Source organism: Protobothrops mucrosquamatus, unplaced genomic scaffold (genome assembly GCF_001527695.2).
Source record: "Protobothrops mucrosquamatus isolate PMUCROS unplaced genomic scaffold, P.Mucros_1.0 scaffold2604, whole genome shotgun sequence".
Taxonomy (NCBI): Eukaryota; Metazoa; Chordata; class Lepidosauria; order Squamata; family Viperidae; genus Protobothrops; species Protobothrops mucrosquamatus.
This window is the reverse complement of record NW_015388658.1, coordinates 140,887-160,581: the sequence shown is the minus strand read 5'-3', so window position 1 is coordinate 160,581 and position 19,695 is coordinate 140,887. Positions and strand designations below refer to the sequence as shown.

The window sequence follows — 19,695 nt, the reverse complement described above, 5'->3', positions numbered from 1 at the left end:
CTCTGATGGGTCTCCAGGCTCCTCCTCCTCCTCCTCTTCCCCAGACTCAGCTGCCGGATCCACTGACTGGCACGGACTCACAACAAGCCAGTTGTCAAACATACAAATGTAAATTATGTGACCGTGAGGGATGTTGCAACAGTCGTGCGAAAAATGGTCATAAGTCACTTTTTTCAGTGACATTGTAACTTGACACTGTCACTAAATGAACTGTTGTAAGTCAAGGACTACCTGTGTCCTCTAAGTATGTCGATGAAGATTTTCAGTCACCCAGGTAGAGTTGTCTGGAAGTTCAGTCGTGACAACCAGACTTATTTTCTTGTTCCCAACAATTATAAAAAAACAAAATATACAAGGGGAAAAAAATAGCGTGGTTACATTTAGCCAACTACTTATATCTCAGTGGTTAACTTTATTTAAAAATGTTTTTGAGGAAGGAAAATAATTCAACATGAGTAAATAGTGCCATAGATCACAACATTGACTTGTAAGTCCTATATCCCTATTAACAAACGAGAGTCAGTCTTGGTGTCAAAACGTTTATTCTTCGGGACCTCAAGCCTCTGGCCATCCCAACTATGAATTAAAAGCCGGGAGACCCTGAACACAGGGAACAAACGTGGTTTGTTCCCAGTCTCTAGCTGAGAAGCAACATAACTTCGTTAATCTACAACAGGGGTACTCGTGAACTTCAACTCCCAGAATTCCTGAGCCAGCACAGCTGGCTCAGGAATTCTGGGAGTTGAAGTCCACGAGTCATAAAAGAGCCAAGGTTGACTACCCCTGATCTACAACATGGCTAGTGCAGTTTTTCTCCGTTTGTTTCTTTCGGAATAAATAGGACATAAGAATGTTGTTTCGGTACCCCCGGCCCGATAACCCAAATACTAAAGGCCCCCACAAGGTCCATTCCCAGAGTTGCTAGTCAACCTGCTGGGCTCAACTTAAAGAGTGCAAAAGGAGGGTCTCCCCTCCTTTTTCCAAAGCCCCCCCCCCAGTTCAGAGGAACCCCTTTTCCCAAGCAGGGCCTGGCTGGCTGAGTCTGCCATGTTACTAGCTCCCTAACCTAGTTTCCGGACTGGGAAATTTAGGAGAGGAAGAACCTCAGCTAGCCAGGCCGACCAGCGCCAGTCAAGGTTTCAGCTTCAGCCACGGGTGGAGGATGGTGAGGATGGAGAGGATGGAGGAGGTCAGGCCGCAGAGACCCACGAAACCGGAACTGGTCTTGTACATGCCCAGCTTGTCCAAGGGAATGAAAATGTCACAGGCGTTTTTCATCACGTCGAGCAGCAGCGGAGGGTTGTTCCGCAGCACTTGGGCCAGGAGACAGAGCTGCAGCTTCAGCCTTTGGGCCAACTGCTGGGAGCGATGATCCTCCCCCGGGGCGGACCTGCCATTTCTGCAGCTTCCTTTGTGAGACTTGGCGTTCACCTCCCGCTCCATCAGCAGCCGGATTTCGTAGGCGTCCCGGCTCAAGCTCATAATCAGCGCAAAGAGGTAATATCTGGAAAGGGTGTGAAGAAAGAAAGAAATAACATATATATATATACACTGTTTTCATCTTTCAAAGTCAACCTAATATTTCAAAAGCCATACCTAAAATTCCCAAGGCCTCTTATATGTGTGTCTGTGTGTAAAAGCTTCTTAGCCCAGAATTTCCCTTGCCATCTAAATTGGACTTTAGCAATTATTATTATTATTATTATTATTATTATTATTATTATTATTATTATTATTATTATTATTATTATTATTATTATTAATAGTAATAATAATAATAATAATAATAATAATAATAATAATAATAATAATAATAAAGTTGGAAGGAACCTTGGAGGTCATCGAGCCCAACCCCCTGCTCAGGCAGGAAACCCTATACCATTTCAAACAAACGGCTGTCCAGTCTCTTCTTAAAAACTTCCAGTGTTGGAGCATTCACCGCTTCTGGAGGCAGGTGGTTCCACTGGTTAATTGTTCTAACTGTCAGGAAGTTTCTCCTTAGTTCTAGGTTGCTTCTCTCCTTGGTTAGTTTCCATTATAGGCATGCAACATCTGTAGATGATCGTTTAAAGCAGGGGTAGGCAACCTTGGCTCTTTTATGACTTGTGGACTTCAACTCCCAGAATTCCTGAGCCAGCCATGCTGAGGGGAAAGGGAGAGGTTTCCATGCTGAGCCATGCTGGCTCAGGAATTCTGGGAGTTGAAGTCCACCAGTCATGAAGGGTCAAAGTTTCCCTCATGCTGGCTCAGGAATTCTGGGAGTTGAAGTCCATGAGTCATAAAAGAGCCAAGGTTGCCTACCCCTGTCCTAAGTCCTCCTGTTCTAAGCGGTGAGCCTCCTAGATCAAGGGGAAGGCAACCTTGGCTCTTTTATGACTCGTGGACTTCAACTCCCAGAATTCCTGAGCCAGCCATGCTGAGGGGAAAGGGAGAGGTTTCCATGCTGAGCCATGCTGGCTCAGGAATTCTGGGAGTTGAAGCCCAGGAGTCGTAAAAGAGCCAAGGTTGCCTACCCCTGGTTTAAAGGGTTGCTTTTGAAAGCTCTTTGTGGTATAAAGAAATTAGTTTCTAAAGAGCACTTCGAAATTTTTAATTTGATAAGACTTGCTTTGCGTTCTCGGAACTGAATTAGCCATTTCCTCCACAACTTGGGAGCCCTCAAGCAGAGGTCAAAGCTCGGAGGGAGGGAGGTTCCACCTCACCTGAATGACCGCTGACTCCACTTCTCGTGGTCCATGTGTGGGACGAGACCCGATTTCCCCGCCCACAAGATGTTGTCACAGGCGAAGTACATGGCTCGGTTCAAATGGCTCACTGTGATGCAGAAACGAAGGACAATATCCGACAGGTGGATGGCTCTTTTGGCTGCCTCCAGAGCGTCCGCAGAGTTCCCCAGCCGGAATACTGGAAAGGAAGCCCAGAGTCACAGACGTGCACAATCCACCCTGGCTTATTTTCACAGCTCGCCAAGGGAGAGGCCTTGAAATAGGCTGGGTGGAATGGCAAGCAATTACTTTTTTTATTGTCTATTTTCTTTTTATTAGTTTATAATATAAAATGCGTATAGTCAAGGCCATGGTTTTCCCAGTTGCAATGGATGGATGTGAAAGTTGGACCATAAGAAAGGCTGAGTGCCAAAGAATGGAGGCCTTTGAACTAGGGTGCTGGAGAAGACTCCTGCAAGTCCCCTGGACTGCAAGGCGATCCAACTGGTCAGTCCTGGAGGAGATCAACCCCGACTGCTCTTTAGAAGGCCAGATCCTGAAGTTGAAACTCAAGTCCTTTGGCCACCTCATGAGAAGGAAGGACTCCCTGGAGAAGAGCCTGATGCTGGGAAAGATGGAGGGCAAGAGAAGAAGGGGACAACAGAGGATGAGGTGGCTGGATGGAGTCCCTGAAGCAGCAGGCGTGAGCTTCAATGGACTCCAGAAGATGGCAGAGGACAGGAAGGCCTGGAGGAACATTGTCCATGGGGTCGCGATGGGTCGGACACGACTTCGCAATTAACAACAACAATATAAAATGCAGAAGCAAATAAGGAAAAATAGGAGACGGAAAAGGGAAGGGAAAAGTGTAGAAAAGAAGGGAAAAAGAAAAGGCATCAACTTCCGATTCTCTTTGGTGCAGTAGAATAAGAGAATAACATCGAACCTCGACTTTTTAACTTTTACACAATAGCATAAACTAGCAATTTCAATAACAATAAATCTATCTAATCAGTAAAACCCCAAGTCAAAGTTTCATTTTTCTCCCACCTCAAGCACAAACCAGAAGCGGTTTCCAAATAGAAACAAAATTAATTGTGTATTTTTTCTTTCATCAAAGCAGTCAATTTAGCCATCTCTGCTAACTCCACTGACTTTTGCAGCCATTTATTCATCCATTGTGGGGATCAAAGTGTCCTTCCATTTTTGTGCATGAAGTCATCTTGCTATGGTTTCCCCATCAAAGTCCCAATTTTTTCCCCAAGTCTTTATCCATTGAACTCAAAAGAGAAGTTTCTGATTTTATCTTTATATTCACTTTAAGAATCTTCTGTATGAGGAGAATGGCAAGCAATTGCCTGGATGAATCCTTAAGGCAACTAACTACTTTTGGTTGACTGAGAAAGAGAGCAGAGGGAACGAAAATCCTCCCAAACATTTCCTACCATCCGGTGAAAAAGTAAGCACACTCCACTGAATCCTATTTTTTTTCCACATAACAAGTGACAGGCGCCATTTACATTTTTGCAATCCATTGTGTAGGTTAAGTAAACATTAATGCAAATTTTGCATAGGGAAAAAGTAATACAGGCAGCCCTCAACTTACCACCACAATTGAGCCCAAAATTTAGGTTGCTAAGTGAGACATTTGTTAAGTGAGTTTTACCCTATTTTACGACCTTGCCCCAGTTGTTAAGTGAATCACTGAAACTGTTAATTAGTAACACTGTTGTTAAGTGAATCTAGTTTCCCCATTGCCTTTGCTTGTCAGAAGGTCGCAAAAGCTGAACACATGAACCCAGCACATTGCAACCGTCATAAATATGAGCCAGTTGGCAAGCATCTGAATTCTGATCATATGATTATGGGGATGCTGCAGAGGTCATGTGGAAAACGGTCATAAGTCGTTTTTTTCCATGCCGTTGTGACTTGGAATGGTCACTAAATGAACTGTTGTAAGTCAAGGCCTCAGAGAGCACCCAGGAGCCCTCATTTCAACCCTGAGTGACAGATAATCTTCTTTATTAATAGTGAGATGCTTGGCAGCGTGGGTAGATTGTCCTAACAGCAAAAATAAGTGCCCAGATGAAATTTTGCCATCCTCCTGCTTGCTGCTTACCCTTCTTTGGGGGCATAGCCAGCTTTGGCATTGCGTGCCTCTCAACATCCTTACAGACTCCATCTCTTCTCTGCCTCTTTATTTGTTCCTCTGCTATCTCCCTCCTTGCTTTTGATTCAGCTGCAAATTCCCCTTCAGCTGCAAATTCTCTTTCTCCTCCTCCACCTTCTTGCCCTTCCAGGGCCAAAATGCCTGCTGCAACTCTGCCCTCCCACCCCAGTCAATTCCCATCACACTTACGCTTGCGTCCCAAACTCAGATGAGCCTCCAGCTGCTTGATCCTAGCAAGAAAATCAGGTCCAGCGCCATTCTTCTGCAGGGCATAGCTTAGTAGAGTGCAGGCATACTGGGCAGCTCTGCAGAGAATACAAGAACAAACAGTTAAAAAAGATCTAAACGAGATTTGTTGCTAAAGAGCCTAGGATAATCCTCATACAACCAGCTGGACACAGCTAGCTCATAAGCTAAGCAAGGCAAGACAATACAAAAAGAAGAGAGGAGTTATAGGACAAGTCATTACCCCCCAATTTGGTTCTACAGGTAGTTGATTTAGTGACCATTCAACGTTACAACGGCACTGAAAAAAGTGACTTAGGACTGGTTTTCATACTTACGGCCGTTGCATGTTCGATCACGGTCACCTCATCAAAATTCAGATGTTTGGCAACTGGTTTGTATTTATGATGGTTGCAGTGTCCCAGGGTCATGTCATCCCCTTTTGTGACTAAACCTGTTCGGTTCAGTTACCCCTTCGGTCTAAGTGAATTGTTGGTCCAATGATTGAATAGGTAATATCACTAAGTGAATTGTTTACACCGTTCTAATACCCCGTTTTGAGTTTACAGAGTAAATCGTTAAACCCCGAGGTAACACCAGCATGCAACTACTGAGGGACATGACCCAAAATTATTCTCTTCCTTATAAGAGCATATGGTTTGCTTAGATTCTATTATAAATTCTTTGATATTATCTTGCCCTATCCCAGGGATCTTCAAACTTGGCCCTTTTATGACTTGTGGACTTTAACTCCCAGAATTCCTCAGCTAGCATGCTGAATTCTGGGAGTTGAAGTCCACAAGTCATAAAAGGGCCAAGTTTGAAGAACCCTGCCCTATGCGATTACATACACATAAGTAAACAAGAAGGAAGGAAATTGGGGGTCCACTTTTAGGAACAAACCGCAGCATTTTTGCTATCACCTATCAGCATAAGATTTGATGCCCTCATTGCCGATACCCATGCTGTTTTCATTGCCTCAGTTTCCAGACACCCAAATTCTTTCCAAGGTAGCCTCCCTAAAATTCTCTTTGAAGAAGTGACAGAGTGTGGGTGGGGCAAGAAATAAAAATTTGGATGACATAGTTAAGGGCACCTACGCCTTTTTCATCCATGGGGTGAGGACGAGAGAAAAACAACACCAAGAGGAAAAGAAAGCAAGTGTTGCCATTGTTTTTGTTGTGCCCTAGTGATGTGCAAGTCCATGTTTGCAATACAAAGCACAACTGGAATCAGTGGGGCAGCTGCCTTTAACTAGTTTGATATTAACATTTCTGCAGGAAAATCACCAAACTCAGAGAGCACCAAGGGCCCCAAAGGTCAATCCTGAGCCACAAATTTCTTCTTCTCTTAATCCCAGCTGAGATTAACTCAGTTTAAACCAAATGCATCCCATGATTTTTAAAAATAAAGTACAGGTAGTCCTCGACTTATGATTGCAATTGAGCTGGAAATTTCTGTTGTTAAGTGAGACATTTGTTAAGTGAGCTTTGCCCCATTTTATGACCTTGTCCGTTATTAAGTGAATCCCTGCAGTGGTTAAGTTAGTAACCCGGTTGTTAAGTGAATCTGGCTTCCCCATTGACTTTGCTTGTCGGAAGGTGACTTTGGGACACTGCAACGGTCATAAATAGGAGTCAGCGGCCAAGGGTCCAAATTTGGATCACGTGACCACGGGGATGCTGCAACGGTCGTAAGTGTGAAAAACGGTCACCAGTCACTTTTTTCGGTGCCGTTGTAACGTTGAACGGTCACTAAACGGAGTGTTGTAAGTCGAGGACTGCCTGGACTCCGGGATTTTCACCCACCGCCCTTCGCTCGTGCAAACCTGAACACCCGCTCCTTGGCTTGGCTTTGGGCGCTGAAACGGACCCAGGAATCCATCGCGGAGGCCGAGGGACGCCGAAAGGGAGGAACCGACCGAGCAGCCTCCGCCTGGCGGACCGCCTCGGCCCTCGCCCGACTGTCGGGCCCTGGGGGGAAGAGATAAACACCTGCACTTCCGCCTCCGCTACAGGAGCGCGTGAGGGTCAAATTCATCCCAGCTTTCTGATTGGCTCCTGCTGACGGAGGTCGGGATGGGCGACGTTGCGTAGCCTCAGGAGCGCCCGCCCGCTTCTGTTCGCGATCCCCATTGGCTAACCAACGCCGATGGGGGGGGCACCCAACTGCAACTCGGCCGTCAGTCTCCCCGCTTTTGAGAGACTCACGATGACGATTGGGCAAGAGGGCGGGAGAGCCCGCCTCCCGCCGGAGAAGGCGCTCTGCCATTGGTCGGCGGCCGCCCAGCGAAGACTGACACCTCGGGTGGGTGAGGGGAGCTGCGCGCGGCCGCCGCGTCTCTTCGCCTCGGGGGATGGAGTCGCTCCGCGTCCAGCGGCTGCAGCCGGGCGTCGGCGGGACCCTGCGCTCGCTGCGGCCCGGCGTGACGGCGGGGGCGCTGCTCCCCTCGGCCGCCTCGGCGCCGCCCCTGGGCGGCGGGGGCGGCGGCGAGCCCGACTGCGAGTGGGACCCCGGGCCGCCGCCCCCGCCGCCGCTCCCGCCCTCCCTCCTGCCCGGGGTGACGGCGGGGGCCGCCGCCTCGAGCCCCCCGGGAGGAGGAGGGGCCGCCGCGGGGCCGCCCGCCGTCCTGAGGGAGGCCGTCGAGGCCGTGGTCCGGAGCTTCGCCAAGCACACGCAGGGATACGGCCGCGGTGAGGAGCCGCCCCCGCCCCCCCCCGGGGCAGAAGGCCGGCTCCCCTCGGCTTCACCCCCTCAACGGGGCTGCTCCGGGATCGAGGGGGAGGGGGAGCGGCCTGCAGGCCCGTTAGACGCCGGTAGTCCTCGACTTACGACCAGACTCCAGCCCCCACCTTTCCCTTGCGAGGCAAGGCGTCGTTGAGGGAGGTTTTGTCCCGTTTTACGACCTTCCTTGCCACAGTCGTTAAGGGAAGCCCTGCCGTTGAATTAGTAACGCGGTCGTTAAGTGAACCTGGCTTCCCCATTGGCTTGGCTTGGCAGAAGGTCGCAAAAGGGGATCACGTCTCTCTTGGGACACATAGCAAGGGTCATAAATGCGAATCCAGTGGCCAAGCGCCTTGAGTTTGGACATTGTGTGACGGGGGGGATGCTACGACGGCTGTAAGTGTGAAAAAGCGGTCAGTCGCTTTTTTTCAGCGCTGTTGTAACTTCGGTCACTAAGCGAATGGTTGTAAGTCGAGGACTGCCTGTAATGGCTTAGGGAAGTGGGAGCAAGGTGGAATGGGACAACTCGGCATGGACAACTCACTGCAGGACAACTTGGCATGGGACAACTTGCAGGAGAATTCAACAATTCAATTTAATTAAAGTAATTAAAAAAATACTTTTTAAAGTTTTGTCATTCACATTTGTCCCTCCTTTGGCATCCTTTAATGATTCTGTTTGACTATTTCTTCGATATTAGGGTAACTCTTGTCCTGTGGCAAGTTGTGCTGCGTTGAGTTGGCTGCAGTGAAGTCAACCATGACCAGTTGGCTGTGGCGAGTGGTCGTAGACCTGGAGCAGGGGTCATTGGTTAATTATGGAGGCTGGGCCTGTGAACATATACAGGGTGCTTTTCTCATTGGGGTGCTGTGTTTCTGATCACGCGTGGAACATTTTTCTGAACATAGGACTATCCATTCCCCTGAGATAGACTAGGATGCATTTCATTGTTGGTGATAAAGGCAGCAGAGACGAGAACAGAGCGTCAGCCTGCATGGACTCACTCCTGTCAAGTGGCTTTATAGGTGAACATGTGTCAAGGTGGCAAACTTTTCATCTTTATAGGTTTTTAAGAGGGACCGTCTGGCAAGGATGGTTTAGTTGTTTTTACTGAAGATTGCAGAAAGTTGAACCATATAATTGTGGTCTCTTTTAAATTCAACACTATAATGATAGGCTTCCTTTTCTGGCAGGCTGTTTGATGCAGCCCTGTGCTTCTGAGCACAGCTTCTTTAGGCTTCTGTTTCTGTCCATCTGATATGCGACATCTGAGATTGCTTTAATAATAGCACCTTCCTGCCAGTCCTGCACTGTTGACGTTGTGTAGTTTTTCAATTTTATTACCTTTTCATGATTATGATTAGTAAAGAAGAGACAATTTGCTCAATACCACATTGTGTGGCTGGAGAAATTCATCCGCTCATAACGTATTTTGCAACCTTTTGACAAGCAAACTCAGTGGTGAAGCCAGATTCACTTATCAACCAGATTACCAATTTATCAACTGCAGTGATTCACTTAACAACTATGGCAAGAAAGGTTGTAAAATGTGGCATAATTTACTTAACAAATGTCTCGCTTAGCCACAGAAATTTTGGGCTCAATTGTAGTCGTAAGTTGAGGACTATCTGTACATGGGTTTCACTTCTGATAGTTTGGAGCAAAAATCTTCAGTTAACAGAACAGCAGAAAAACAGAGCTGGACGGGACCTTGGAGGTCCTCTAGTCCAACCCCCTGATCTAGCAGGAGACCCTATACCATTTCAGACAGGGCTGTCCAGTCTCTTCTTCAAAACCTCCATTGATGGAGCACCCACAACTTCTGAAGGCAAGCTGTTCCACTGGTTCTCACTGTCAGAAAATTTCTCCTTAGTTCTAGGTTGCTTCTCTCCTTGATTAGTTTCCATCGGTTGCTTCTCATCCTGCCTTAAGGTGCTTTGGAAAATAGATTGACTCCCTCTTCTTTGTGGCAGCCCCTCAAATATTGGAATTCTACTGTCATGTCACCCCTGGTCCTTCTTTTCACTAGACTAGACATATCCAGTTCCAGCAACCATTCTTTGTATGTTTTAGCCTCCAGCCCCTAATCATCTCTCTTGCTTTTCTCTGCACTCTTTCCAGAGTCTCAACATCTTTTTTCATATTGTCCCGATCAAAACCGGATGCAATTTTCCAAGTGTGCTCTTACCAAAGCTTTTTAAAGCGGCACTAACACTAACGTTTGGACCATGTTTGAACTGCAAACTATTTGTTCTGGAACTCTGTAAAGTTCTGTCAATTATTTTCTCAAAATCTATTTGATTGTTTTAAGAAATACATGTAGGAATAGAGGAAGATATACTAAGGTGTTTTATACGATTCTAAGGGAAAAAAACTTCCACTGTTTTCATATTGAGGTCATTGGCTACAATTGTTTGCTTAAGTGGCAGTTGGGTAGCAGGGAGTGCATCCAGTGAATGCTGTTTTGTACATTTTAAACAGTAAATGCTTGGCAGGCAGTCTATAGCTTGACTTAGAGCTCCTTTTCTGGCTCTTGAAAGCCTGCAAGGCCATATGGAATCATTTACTCTTTCTTAAATATGCAAGTCAGATGTGTGTCATATGCAAGGCAAGAACCAGAGTTTGGGACCAAGAGAGTAAACAGTGTTTATAAAGAACACGTGTGATTTCGGACTGTAAATATTTGAGCTTTGGTAGCAGGAAGTGTAGAAAAAAACCGCTTTTCTTCATGAGCATTTTTAGAGATTTTTGTTCTTTTGCTTCACACGTGTAGTTTCTTATACGGAGGAGTTGTACTTTCCAGCTGGTGTTTCTTCCATTGCTTAGGATTCATAAATGTTTAGCAAACAGATAGTCCTCGACCTACAACCACAGTTGAGCCCAAAATTTCTGTTGTTAAGCAAGACATTTATTAAGTGAGTTTTGCCCCATTTTACGACCATTCTTCTCTCATTTGTTAAATGAATCACTGCACTTGATAAGTTAGTAACAAGGTTGATAAGTGAATCTGGCTTCCCCATTGACTTTGCTTGTCAGAAGGTCACAAAAAGGGATCACATGACCCTGGGACACTGCAACCGTCATAAATATGAACCAGTTGCCAAGCATCTGAATTTTGATCACATGATCATGGGGATGCTGCAAAGGTCGTAACTGAAAAAGGGTCACAAGTTTCTTTTTTCAGTGCCCTTGTAACTTTGAACGGTCACTAAACAAACTGTTGTAAGTTGAGGATTACTTATATGCTCTACATTATAAATAGTAGATGCTAACTTAAAGTAGCTATAGAGCAGGGGTGTCAAACTGCCAGCCCACGGGCCGGATGCGTCATGTCGAAACTGCGCCCACCCCAGCTCCGACAATGGGGAAAAAGTCATGAGTTTTGTTACGCCAAAGTATTTATTAACATTAGTACTGAAATTTCTGGTTTTTCATTTGAAAAAACATTTTAGAAGATTAAAAATATATTATCTTTAGTTAGCGTATTATGTCCAGCATTTAATTAAACCTTAATTTTGAGTTTTCTGTTTGGTTCTTTTAGTTATTATTTAAAAATTGTAGTGTCTATATATGAATTAATTTTAGAAGCTGGGTGGACTTCCTAGAGGAGCATTTTTTGCTATAAGTAGTCCTTGACTTACGATCGATCGCTTAACGACCATTCAAAGTTATGATGAACTTCCCTGGGGCTACTTATTAACCTGGTTCCGCAATTACAACAGTGAACCCAATTGTGGTTGCAAATTGAAAACTTATCTGTAGTAGCTCTCTGGATTCTTCAATTGCAGCAATGATCGGGAAAGCTTTTATGTTGTAGCTGTGTGTGTAAATAATTGTTAATATTCTGATGGACTCTGCTTTTCTCTTTTCAGTCAATGTTGTTGAAGCGCTTCAGGAATTCTGGCAGATGAAGCAATCACGTGGTGCTGATCTGAAAAATGGCGCTCTGGTGGTTTACGAGATGGTTCCATCCAACAGTCCTCCTTACATTTGCTATGTTACGTTGCCAGGAGGGAGCTGTTTTGGCAGTTTTCAGGTTAGATTGTCTCATTTATGGAATCTTAGACTTGAACGGTGCAGTGGCCTAGAGCACGGGTCAGCAACCCACGGCTCCGGAGCCTCATGTGGCTCTTTGAGCCTTTTCCTGCGGCTCCCAGCCTCCTCTGCCATTTGCAGAGAGAGAGACAGAGAGAGGCACTTGCACTTCCCTTCTGTGTGTGTGTGTGTGTGTGTGTGTGTGTGTGTGTGTGTGTGTGTGTGTGTGTAAAAAGAGTGGCCTCATGCTGTTCTCTGACGAGCTGACAAGCTTACTGGGCGGGGCTCCTCCCTTTGCTGCGTCTCTGCAGGAAAGCAGAAGATTGGAAAGAGGGAGAGAGGGGGGAAAGAGAGAGAGAGAGACGGAGAGAGAAAAAGGGAGAGAGAGAAGAGAGGGAGGGAGAGAAAGAGAGAGAGAGAGAAAAAGAGAGGGAGAGAAAGAGGGAGAGGGGAAGAGAGAAAAAGAGGGAGAGGAAAGAGGGAGAGGAAAGGGAGAGAGAGAGAGGAAAGAGAGAGGGAGAAGAAAGAGAGAGAGAGAACTCATGCACAGCAGCCTCTATTTCTTTTTAATTAAACTCTTCAATCAAGCTCCCCACCCCTCGCGTGCGCTGCGGCTCCCAGTGTTTTCTGTGGGAAACGGGTCTAAGTGGCTCTTTGAGTGTTTAAGGTTGCAGACCCCTGGCCTAGAGGTAAAGACTCTCACCTCCCACTTGGAAGGTTGAGAGTTCAATCCCCTGCAGCGACAGATGTTTCTCTAACAGGGCGCAAAGAGAAAATTGCTGTGAACTCTGCGTAGGCGTCAGGAAGGGCATCCAGCCAGTAAACGCTCAGCTCCACCTAGTCGTCCTGACTCCACCCCAAAGAAAGAGTTTGAAGGGTCATAAAAAGAAAAAAAAATTATGGAATCCTAGTCAGATGGAATTGATGAAAATACCTTTAGTTTTGAACAGCCTTTCTTTTAATGAAAAGGCAAGCTATGAGACATAGCAATGTACTGTACTGTACATTTACTGTACCGTAAATGTGAAAAATTCGAAGTGTGTGGCACCTTTAACTGCATAATATCAGCAATAAGTTTCAGGAATGCTGTAATCCTCAGCTGTTCCAAATCCTGGGCTTAACAGAGCCTAAAGCAGCAAAGACTTTTGGCTAAATTATTCCGTTTGTGGGATTTGAAGCAGGCATCCAAAATAAACAGGAATATCTGAGCCCTTGGAAATAGCGTTGGGTGTTTAGGATCAAGTCGCTGGAGTTTGGTTTTAAACCAGTTAATTTTATTGACAAGTATTACTGTGGGATTTCTTTCTGTAAAATGTACATGCTGACTTTCAGCATCCTGTGAGATTCCTTCTTTCTAGGATGCTGAGCTTTCAAAGCTTTCTGACACTTGCAGCCTATCAAAGAACAGCAATTCAATAGTGCCCTTTGCAGCACAATTAAAATTTAGGGATAACTTTGTTAACTTACCCATATAGTTTCCGTTCTTACGTCTACCTTGTATTCTTCTCCAACCCCACTTCAGTTTTGTCCAACGAAGGCCGAAGCCAGGAGAAGTGCTGCAAAAATTGCACTGATGAACTCAGTCTTCAATGAACATCCATCCCGTAGAATCACAGATGAATTTATTGAGAAAAGTGTTATCGAGGCCTTGGCATCTTTCAATGTAAGTCCTTTTAAAGGTTCTGTAATTAGTAGGGCAATAATTGTAGGGAAAACTCATAAATCTTTAGGAATCCTTCTGGAATCCTTTATTGCTAAGGCTTCTATGTGTGCAATGAAAATAAGTAGTGTTGACCATTGTTGTGTACTTCTCCCAGTTATAAGTGTGTGTATGATATTTACCCTTGGCATTTTCAATGTAATTTACAAAATTCACTGTAACAATTGCAACTAATTCTATGTGGGACAAACATCACATCGATTAAAAAACAGAATACGTGAACATCAGCTGGCAATCAAACGCCACAATCCCAAATCTGTAATCTCTACCCACACTGACACCAAACAGCACCGATTCCATTGGAGCAATACAGGACTAATCGGCCACGCTACCACCTGCCACGCGCGTGAGTTCATCGAATCCTGGCACTCCACAAGCAACTCCATCAACACACATCAACCTACAAGCAGCCTACAAACCCCTCAGAATTCGAATCAACTGCACAGCCAATTAGGAACAGCACCGACCCTCAGCCAACTTCACTTATCAGTGACCCTCACCTGACATGACCTCTCCATCACAAGACCCTCACTTGACATACCCACGCCTGACCCACCACAAGACTTACTGACCACACAAAGCGTTTATAAGCAGAAAGACACAGACACACGCACACACACCCTAAACTCTGCTGAAGATGTTACCTAGCCCGGTAACTAAACGTTCAGAAACCAACCGACAAGCTCGCAGAAGGAACCTCCAGCCTCATCCTACACCCAAGCGACAGATACTCGCCACCATCACAAACTTTCGATATCTTTTTGGGGATGCCTAATAACATTCTTTTTATACTGACAGGATTTTTAGAAGTGGTTTTCTCCTGCGTAACAGTAATTGAGCCCACAAGTTTGTTTGTAGGTTGTAACAATCGTAAAATGGCCATCGTATGACTGTGCTCAATTTTACAAACTTTGTTGCGTTGGCCGTTAAGCAAACATGGCATTAAGTAAATGCTGTGGTTGTTGTAGGAGAGAAGCAGGTGGGGTCAAACACATCCTCAATTTGGAGTCTCTGTGTTCCTGTAAATCCAGCCCCCCCCAAAAAATCTGTTATTTGGTGCCAGTTTGCTTTGACCATTAGTAGTTCAGAATCTTCTGTATCAGTAGCGTAAAATCAATTTGTAGTTAGTTTGAATTCTACTATGGTTCCTGACTTCTTGCACCTGACAATTGTTAAGTGAACCCATAAGGTTCATTAAGCGAACTTCAAATCGAGGTTGTAAGCCCCTTTTGGGGGGGGGTCAGTTGTAACTTTGAATGGTTGCTAAGCTAGTCATGAGTTAAGCTAGTCCAGGGGTAGGCAGCCTTGGCTCTTTTATGACTCGTGGACTTCAACTCCCAGAATTCCTGAGCCAGCATGGCTGGCTCAGGAATTCTGGGAGTTGAAGTTCACAAGTCATAAAAGAGCCAAGGTTGTCTTCCCCTGAGCTAGTCATGAGTTAAGGGCTACCTCTGCCACAGCCCTATAGAATATTCATATATTTATACAACTCACATCCCAAAACTGCAGCTTTGAGTGAAAACTCTTCTTAAAATAGGAATCCTTTTTGTATAAAAAGCTGGCCCTTTTACGCTAATCCAATCTAACCTAATGCTTGTCTTTCCAACAGGGCAACAGAGAGGAAGCAGATAGCCCAAGTACAGGTATTGGTGCTTTCCGCTTCATGTTGGAGTCCAACAAAGGGAAATCCATGTTAGAGTTCCAGGTATTCTTAATTGGATTATGCAATCCAGACTTTTGCTGCTAAAACCTGACCTACTGACTTAATTACGAGTAACTGTTTAGGAAGAGGAGATGCAAAATATGCAGGAGAGGTGGAATTGGCACAGAAATGTAGGATCGTTATTCTTCTTCCTAATTTGTTGACCAACTCAGGACTCTGAAATAATCATCAGATATCCTAAGATTAAAAGCCTGTTGCAATGCCTTTATAAGAAATGCTTAAGGAATTAATGTTTGTGACACGGGCGAATTCATTCGATGGTAACCTGAAAATCTGTTTCTGACATGATCAGAATTAGATTTTTAAAAAAGTCTGGAAACCTCCAGAGTATTGTTGAATGATGAATCACCCAGTAGTTTTTTATGTTAACAAATTGAAGGGCAAATTATCTTGTGCGATATTCAGAAACGGAACACTCAACAGGAGACGGAATGGCTTTGGGCACATCTAGTCTGCTGATAACCATGTTCAAAATTGGCCTGCTTTTCTTTGCCAGGAGCTAATGACAGTTTTCCAGCTGCTACACTGGAATGGTAGCCTTAAAGCCATGCGGGAGAGGCAGTGTTCACGACAGGTAGGTTTGTTTAAAGGATCTGCGGGTTTTGTGCAGCGGACAGAAGCCGAAGTGCCTCCGGCATGGCTGAACATCTTCGCTATGAGCTTCCTGAAGCTGCTGGAACTCGGTACCACCTGGAGGGCTGCAAGTTCTCCTCTGTTTTAAAGCACCTTTGGTCTCTGTGGAAAACAAAGCCACAAACGAAGGTTTCCTGTGGCTTGGAGAAGTGAGTGAAATGGAGAAGCTGCGTTTTTTACTCCCTTTAATTTAAGCCAGAAGACTCTGAGCTCGGACTAATTCCACTTGTCCACCCTTGATCGAAATAAAAAATTGGGAATAGGCTCTAGCAGCAAGTTACAGGTAGTCCTTGACTTACAACAGCATGTTGACTGAGATAAGATAAGATAACCTTGTCATTTTTTTTTACTGTGGGCACAACGGCACACATCAAAAATGAAATTTAGTTGCCCACTCTCAAAGTGAAACACATACATGACACACACCTAACCATTCAAAGTTACAATGGCACTGAAAAAAAGGGACCATTTTTCACACTTGTGACTGTTGCAAGCATCCCTACGGTAACACGATTAAAATTCAGACGCTTGGCAACTGATTCATATTTACGACGGTTGCAGTGTCCCGGAGTCACTGACAAGCGAAGCTAAGGGAAAGTCAGATTCACTTAACAGCCGGGTTACTAATTTAACAACTGCAGGGAGTCACTTAACAAATGTGGCAAGAAAAGATGTAAAATAGGACAAAAGTCCCTTAACAAATTTCTCACTTAGCGACATAAATTGTGGTCATAAGTCGAGGACTACCTGTACTAATTGCCAGGGACTACTTTTTTCCCTCTTCTTTGTATATGATTGCTCCAGTTCTTTTACCAAGAACCTAGTCATGTCTGCCTTGGTCACTTACTGTTCCATATTTTTGTGTGAGTTATTTGAAGGGCGACATAAGGCAGATATGTCAAACACAAGGCCCGGGGGCCGGATGCGGCCCGCGAAGTGGTTTCATGTGGCCCACGAAGCCATCCTGGAAACAGTGAGGGAACGGCCCCCGCTGCCTTGGCCCTGGCCCAGTACAATTTTGTGGTGGCCATCTATGCTGAAACGCATTCAGTCTTAGCTCCACAAGGCCGTCTGGAAACAGCGAGAAACCAGGAGAACCTTGAGCAGCAGCCTTGAGGAAGTGGGGCTGGGCTTGGTGTCGCGGGCGCTCAAGGGCCAGGCTGGGCATTTGACCTCTGCTGCCCAGGGCTCCGGGCAGCCCGCACCACCATCCAGCCCCCCCCCCGGCATGGCCTGAGAGGAACTGTGAGGCTCCTCCAGTGGACCATGCTTTGGCGCTTGCCCCGGTCCCCCCCCCTTCTGCCAGAGACCCTCAGATCTGTCCCACTCCTGCCCAGGCCCCCACAGGCACCCTTGACGCGAATGATGTAGAACTGGCCACACCCACCCAGTAGGCCACACCCACTCCATCCACGCCCACCCAGTAGGCCACACCCACCCGTCCCCGAGGGCAACCGCAATGCTGATGCGGCCCTCAATGAAATTGAGTTTGACACCCCCTGACTTACGGCATGAAGCCGTCTGCCTGACTGGAGAGAAACCTCTTTGCTGGTTCTGGAATTTGGGAGAGCATCTTTTTCCCCATTCATGTCCTCTCTCTCTCTCTCCTCCCCCCACCAGGAGGTGCTGGCACACTATTCCCACCGTGCTCTGGATGATGACATACGGAACCAGATGGCAACGGACTGGGTCAACCGGGAGCAGAACATCCCAGGGGCCCTTTCCAGGGAGCTGGCCTCGACAGAGCGGGAACTGGATGAAGCTCGGCTCGCCGGAAAAGAGCTGAGATTTCACAAGGAGAAGAAAGACATCTTGATGTTGGCTGCTGGCCAGCTGGGGAACATGCATTCTTCCAACTGCTAGGACCCCAACGTAGCCCTTCCTCTCTCCTTTCACTCCTCTCTCTTCCTACAATAGTTTGCTGAAGAGGTCGAAAGGAATGTTACAGATACGAAGAAGCCCAGAATTCAACCAGATTTTTTCCCTAATTTTATGGTGCAATGTTGATGTTTGCGTTTAGGAGACTTTAGTGCAGAATTTGATCCTAATCTTAATTGCCTTAATTTTTTTAGTTCTAAGTGTAAGGTATCCTCCAATTAGGGAAGGAAACCTGAATTAACATTTTGGAGGGGAAAAAATGTTGAGTTTGTTCAGAACTTGGCTTCGATTCTAATCACCTGAACTGTTGTCACTGAACAGCCTCCGAGGCCTCATTTTCCAAGAACAGACGGCCAGTTGCACATTTTTTTAAAAAACAAAAATCGTTAAAAATTCTGTATAGATTTTATACTTGGACCTCTTTGGTTCTCTTTTTCTCTCTGCTGAAGAACTTTTCGTAGAACACACTTAACAATGTAGCCTTTCTGGAGAAATAGTCTCGTGCTCAAATCTTGATTCTATCCAGGTATTGTACAGATATCAGTATTCTGTAGAAAAGTAACGCTGCCAAAATAATGCCAGTGTTTGTTATTAGGGTATAATGCAGGGGTAGGCAACCTTGGCTCTTTTATGACTCGTGGACTTCAACTCCCAGAATTCCTGAGCCAGCCATGCTGGCTCAGGAATTCTGGGAGTTGAAGTCCACGAGTCATAAAAGAGCCAAGGTTGCCTACCCCTGGGTATAATGCATTGATATATGTTACGCAAATACGTAGCTACAGTTAAAGTACTTCGATATACACCATCTTATCACTTATAAGCACAGCACTTAAAACACTCATTTCCGTTCTGGTCCAACCACCACTCAGATTGTACTTTAACTGAATAATGCTGCATTTTGAGCGGCATATTAATCTGCTGGGTGGTCTCGCCGCAAAATTCCCTGGTGCTCCCTAAATTACAAGCATAAGGCACTTATTTTCTTCTTTTCAGTCAATCAGTCTGTCAGTCAATCAGAATGGAGCTGGAAGGGACCTTGGAGGTCTTCTCATCCAACCCCCTTCTCAAGCAAGAGACCATTTCAGACAAGTGACTGTCCAGTCTCTTCTTAAAACCTTCCAGCGATGGGGCACCCACAACTTCTGGAGGCAAGCTCTTTCCACTGGTTAATTGTTCTCACTGTTGGGAAGTTTCTCCTTAATTCCAGGTTGCTTCTCTCCTTGATTAGCTTCCACCCATTGTTTCTTGTCCTGCCTTCAGGTGCTTTGGAGAATAAGTTGACCCACTCCTTTTTGTGGCAGCCTCTCTCAAATACTGGAACATTACTATCGTGTAACCCCCAGTCCTTCTTTTCACTAGACTAGACATACCCAGTTCCTGCAACCGTTCTTCATATATGTTTTTTCTTTTATTTGCGTTATGCAACCCATCCAGTAAATTCATTGAGGGCTTTTATTCAGCAGAAATCGGGGCCAAACACGTCACTACGGAAGTGCTGTGATGGTTGTCAGTGTGAGGATGGTCCTCCCTTTTTTCAGTGCCATTAACTTTGAAGAGTTGCTACACTAATATCGTAAATCGAGGACTATCTGTATTGACTATGACTTAATTTTACGTTGTTTTGTTCAGGGTTTACTTTCAAAGTCTCCGGACACTTAGAGAATGTTGGTCTCCTGCATGTCAGGTTAGTTTGGTTCTTTGCTGTTTTTTTGTCATGCATAAGCAAGCTTCAAGCCCTAATCCGGTACAAAAACGTGGCATAAGAGATCTCTTGATCAAAAGCTTCAGGCCCTCTCAACGTAAACGGAACAATTTGCAAAAGATGGGTGGTCTGTTCTGGTTTATGGTTATAATAAAGATTTGATTGACTGGTGGAATTATT

At 45.5% G+C, this 19,695-nt stretch overlaps 2 protein-coding genes across 2 annotated transcripts; one reads left to right on the top strand and one right to left on the bottom strand.

Moving 5' to 3' along the window:
- Positions 1-993: 993 nt before the first annotated feature.
- PEX11B (peroxisomal biogenesis factor 11 beta) lies at positions 994-7,088 on the bottom strand. The gene is made up of 4 exons (XM_015825370.1): positions 6,929-7,088; positions 5,065-5,180; positions 2,703-2,904; positions 994-1,504 (listed from the first exon to the last, which is right to left on the bottom strand). The coding sequence occupies exons 1-4, from the start codon at positions 6,982-6,984 to the stop codon at positions 1,132-1,134; spliced, it is 747 nt and encodes a 248-aa protein (XP_015680856.1). The 5' UTR covers positions 6,985-7,088; the 3' UTR covers positions 994-1,131.
- A 368-nt stretch (positions 7,089-7,456) lies between these two features.
- Positions 7,457-17,826, top strand: LIX1L (limb and CNS expressed 1 like). The gene is made up of 6 exons (XM_015825369.1): positions 7,457-7,793; positions 11,697-11,860; positions 13,382-13,522; positions 15,189-15,284; positions 15,799-15,876; positions 17,556-17,826. Exons 1-6 carry the CDS (start codon positions 7,457-7,459, stop codon positions 17,796-17,798), a joined length of 1,059 nt encoding a protein of 352 aa, XP_015680855.1. The 3' UTR covers positions 17,799-17,826.
- The last annotated feature ends 1,869 nt before the right edge of the window (positions 17,827-19,695 follow it).

Bases quoted from the DNA above. Each gene is read 5' to 3' on its own strand.
- PEX11B (XM_015825370.1), bottom strand. From the start codon at position 6,984: ATGGATTCCTGGGTCCGTTTCAGCGCCCAAAGCCAAGCCAAGGAGCGG. The intron at 5,181-6,928 runs GTTTGCACGAGC...TATTCTCTGCAG, and splicing joins GCCAAGGAGCGGGTGTTCAG to AGCTGCCCAGTATGCCTGCA. The intron at 1,505-2,702 runs GTGAGGTGGAAC...CACCCTTTCCAG, and splicing joins TGGAGTCAGCGGTCATTCAG to ATATTACCTCTTTGCGCTGA.
- LIX1L (XM_015825369.1), top strand. From the start codon at position 7,457: ATGGAGTCGCTCCGCGTCCAGCGGCTGCAGCCGGGCGTCGGCGGGACC. The intron at 13,523-15,188 runs GTAAGTCCTTTT...TCTTTCCAACAG, and splicing joins AGGCCTTGGCATCTTTCAAT to GGCAACAGAGAGGAAGCAGA. The intron at 15,877-17,555 runs GTAGGTTTGTTT...TCCCCCCACCAG, and splicing joins AGAGGCAGTGTTCACGACAG to GAGGTGCTGGCACACTATTC.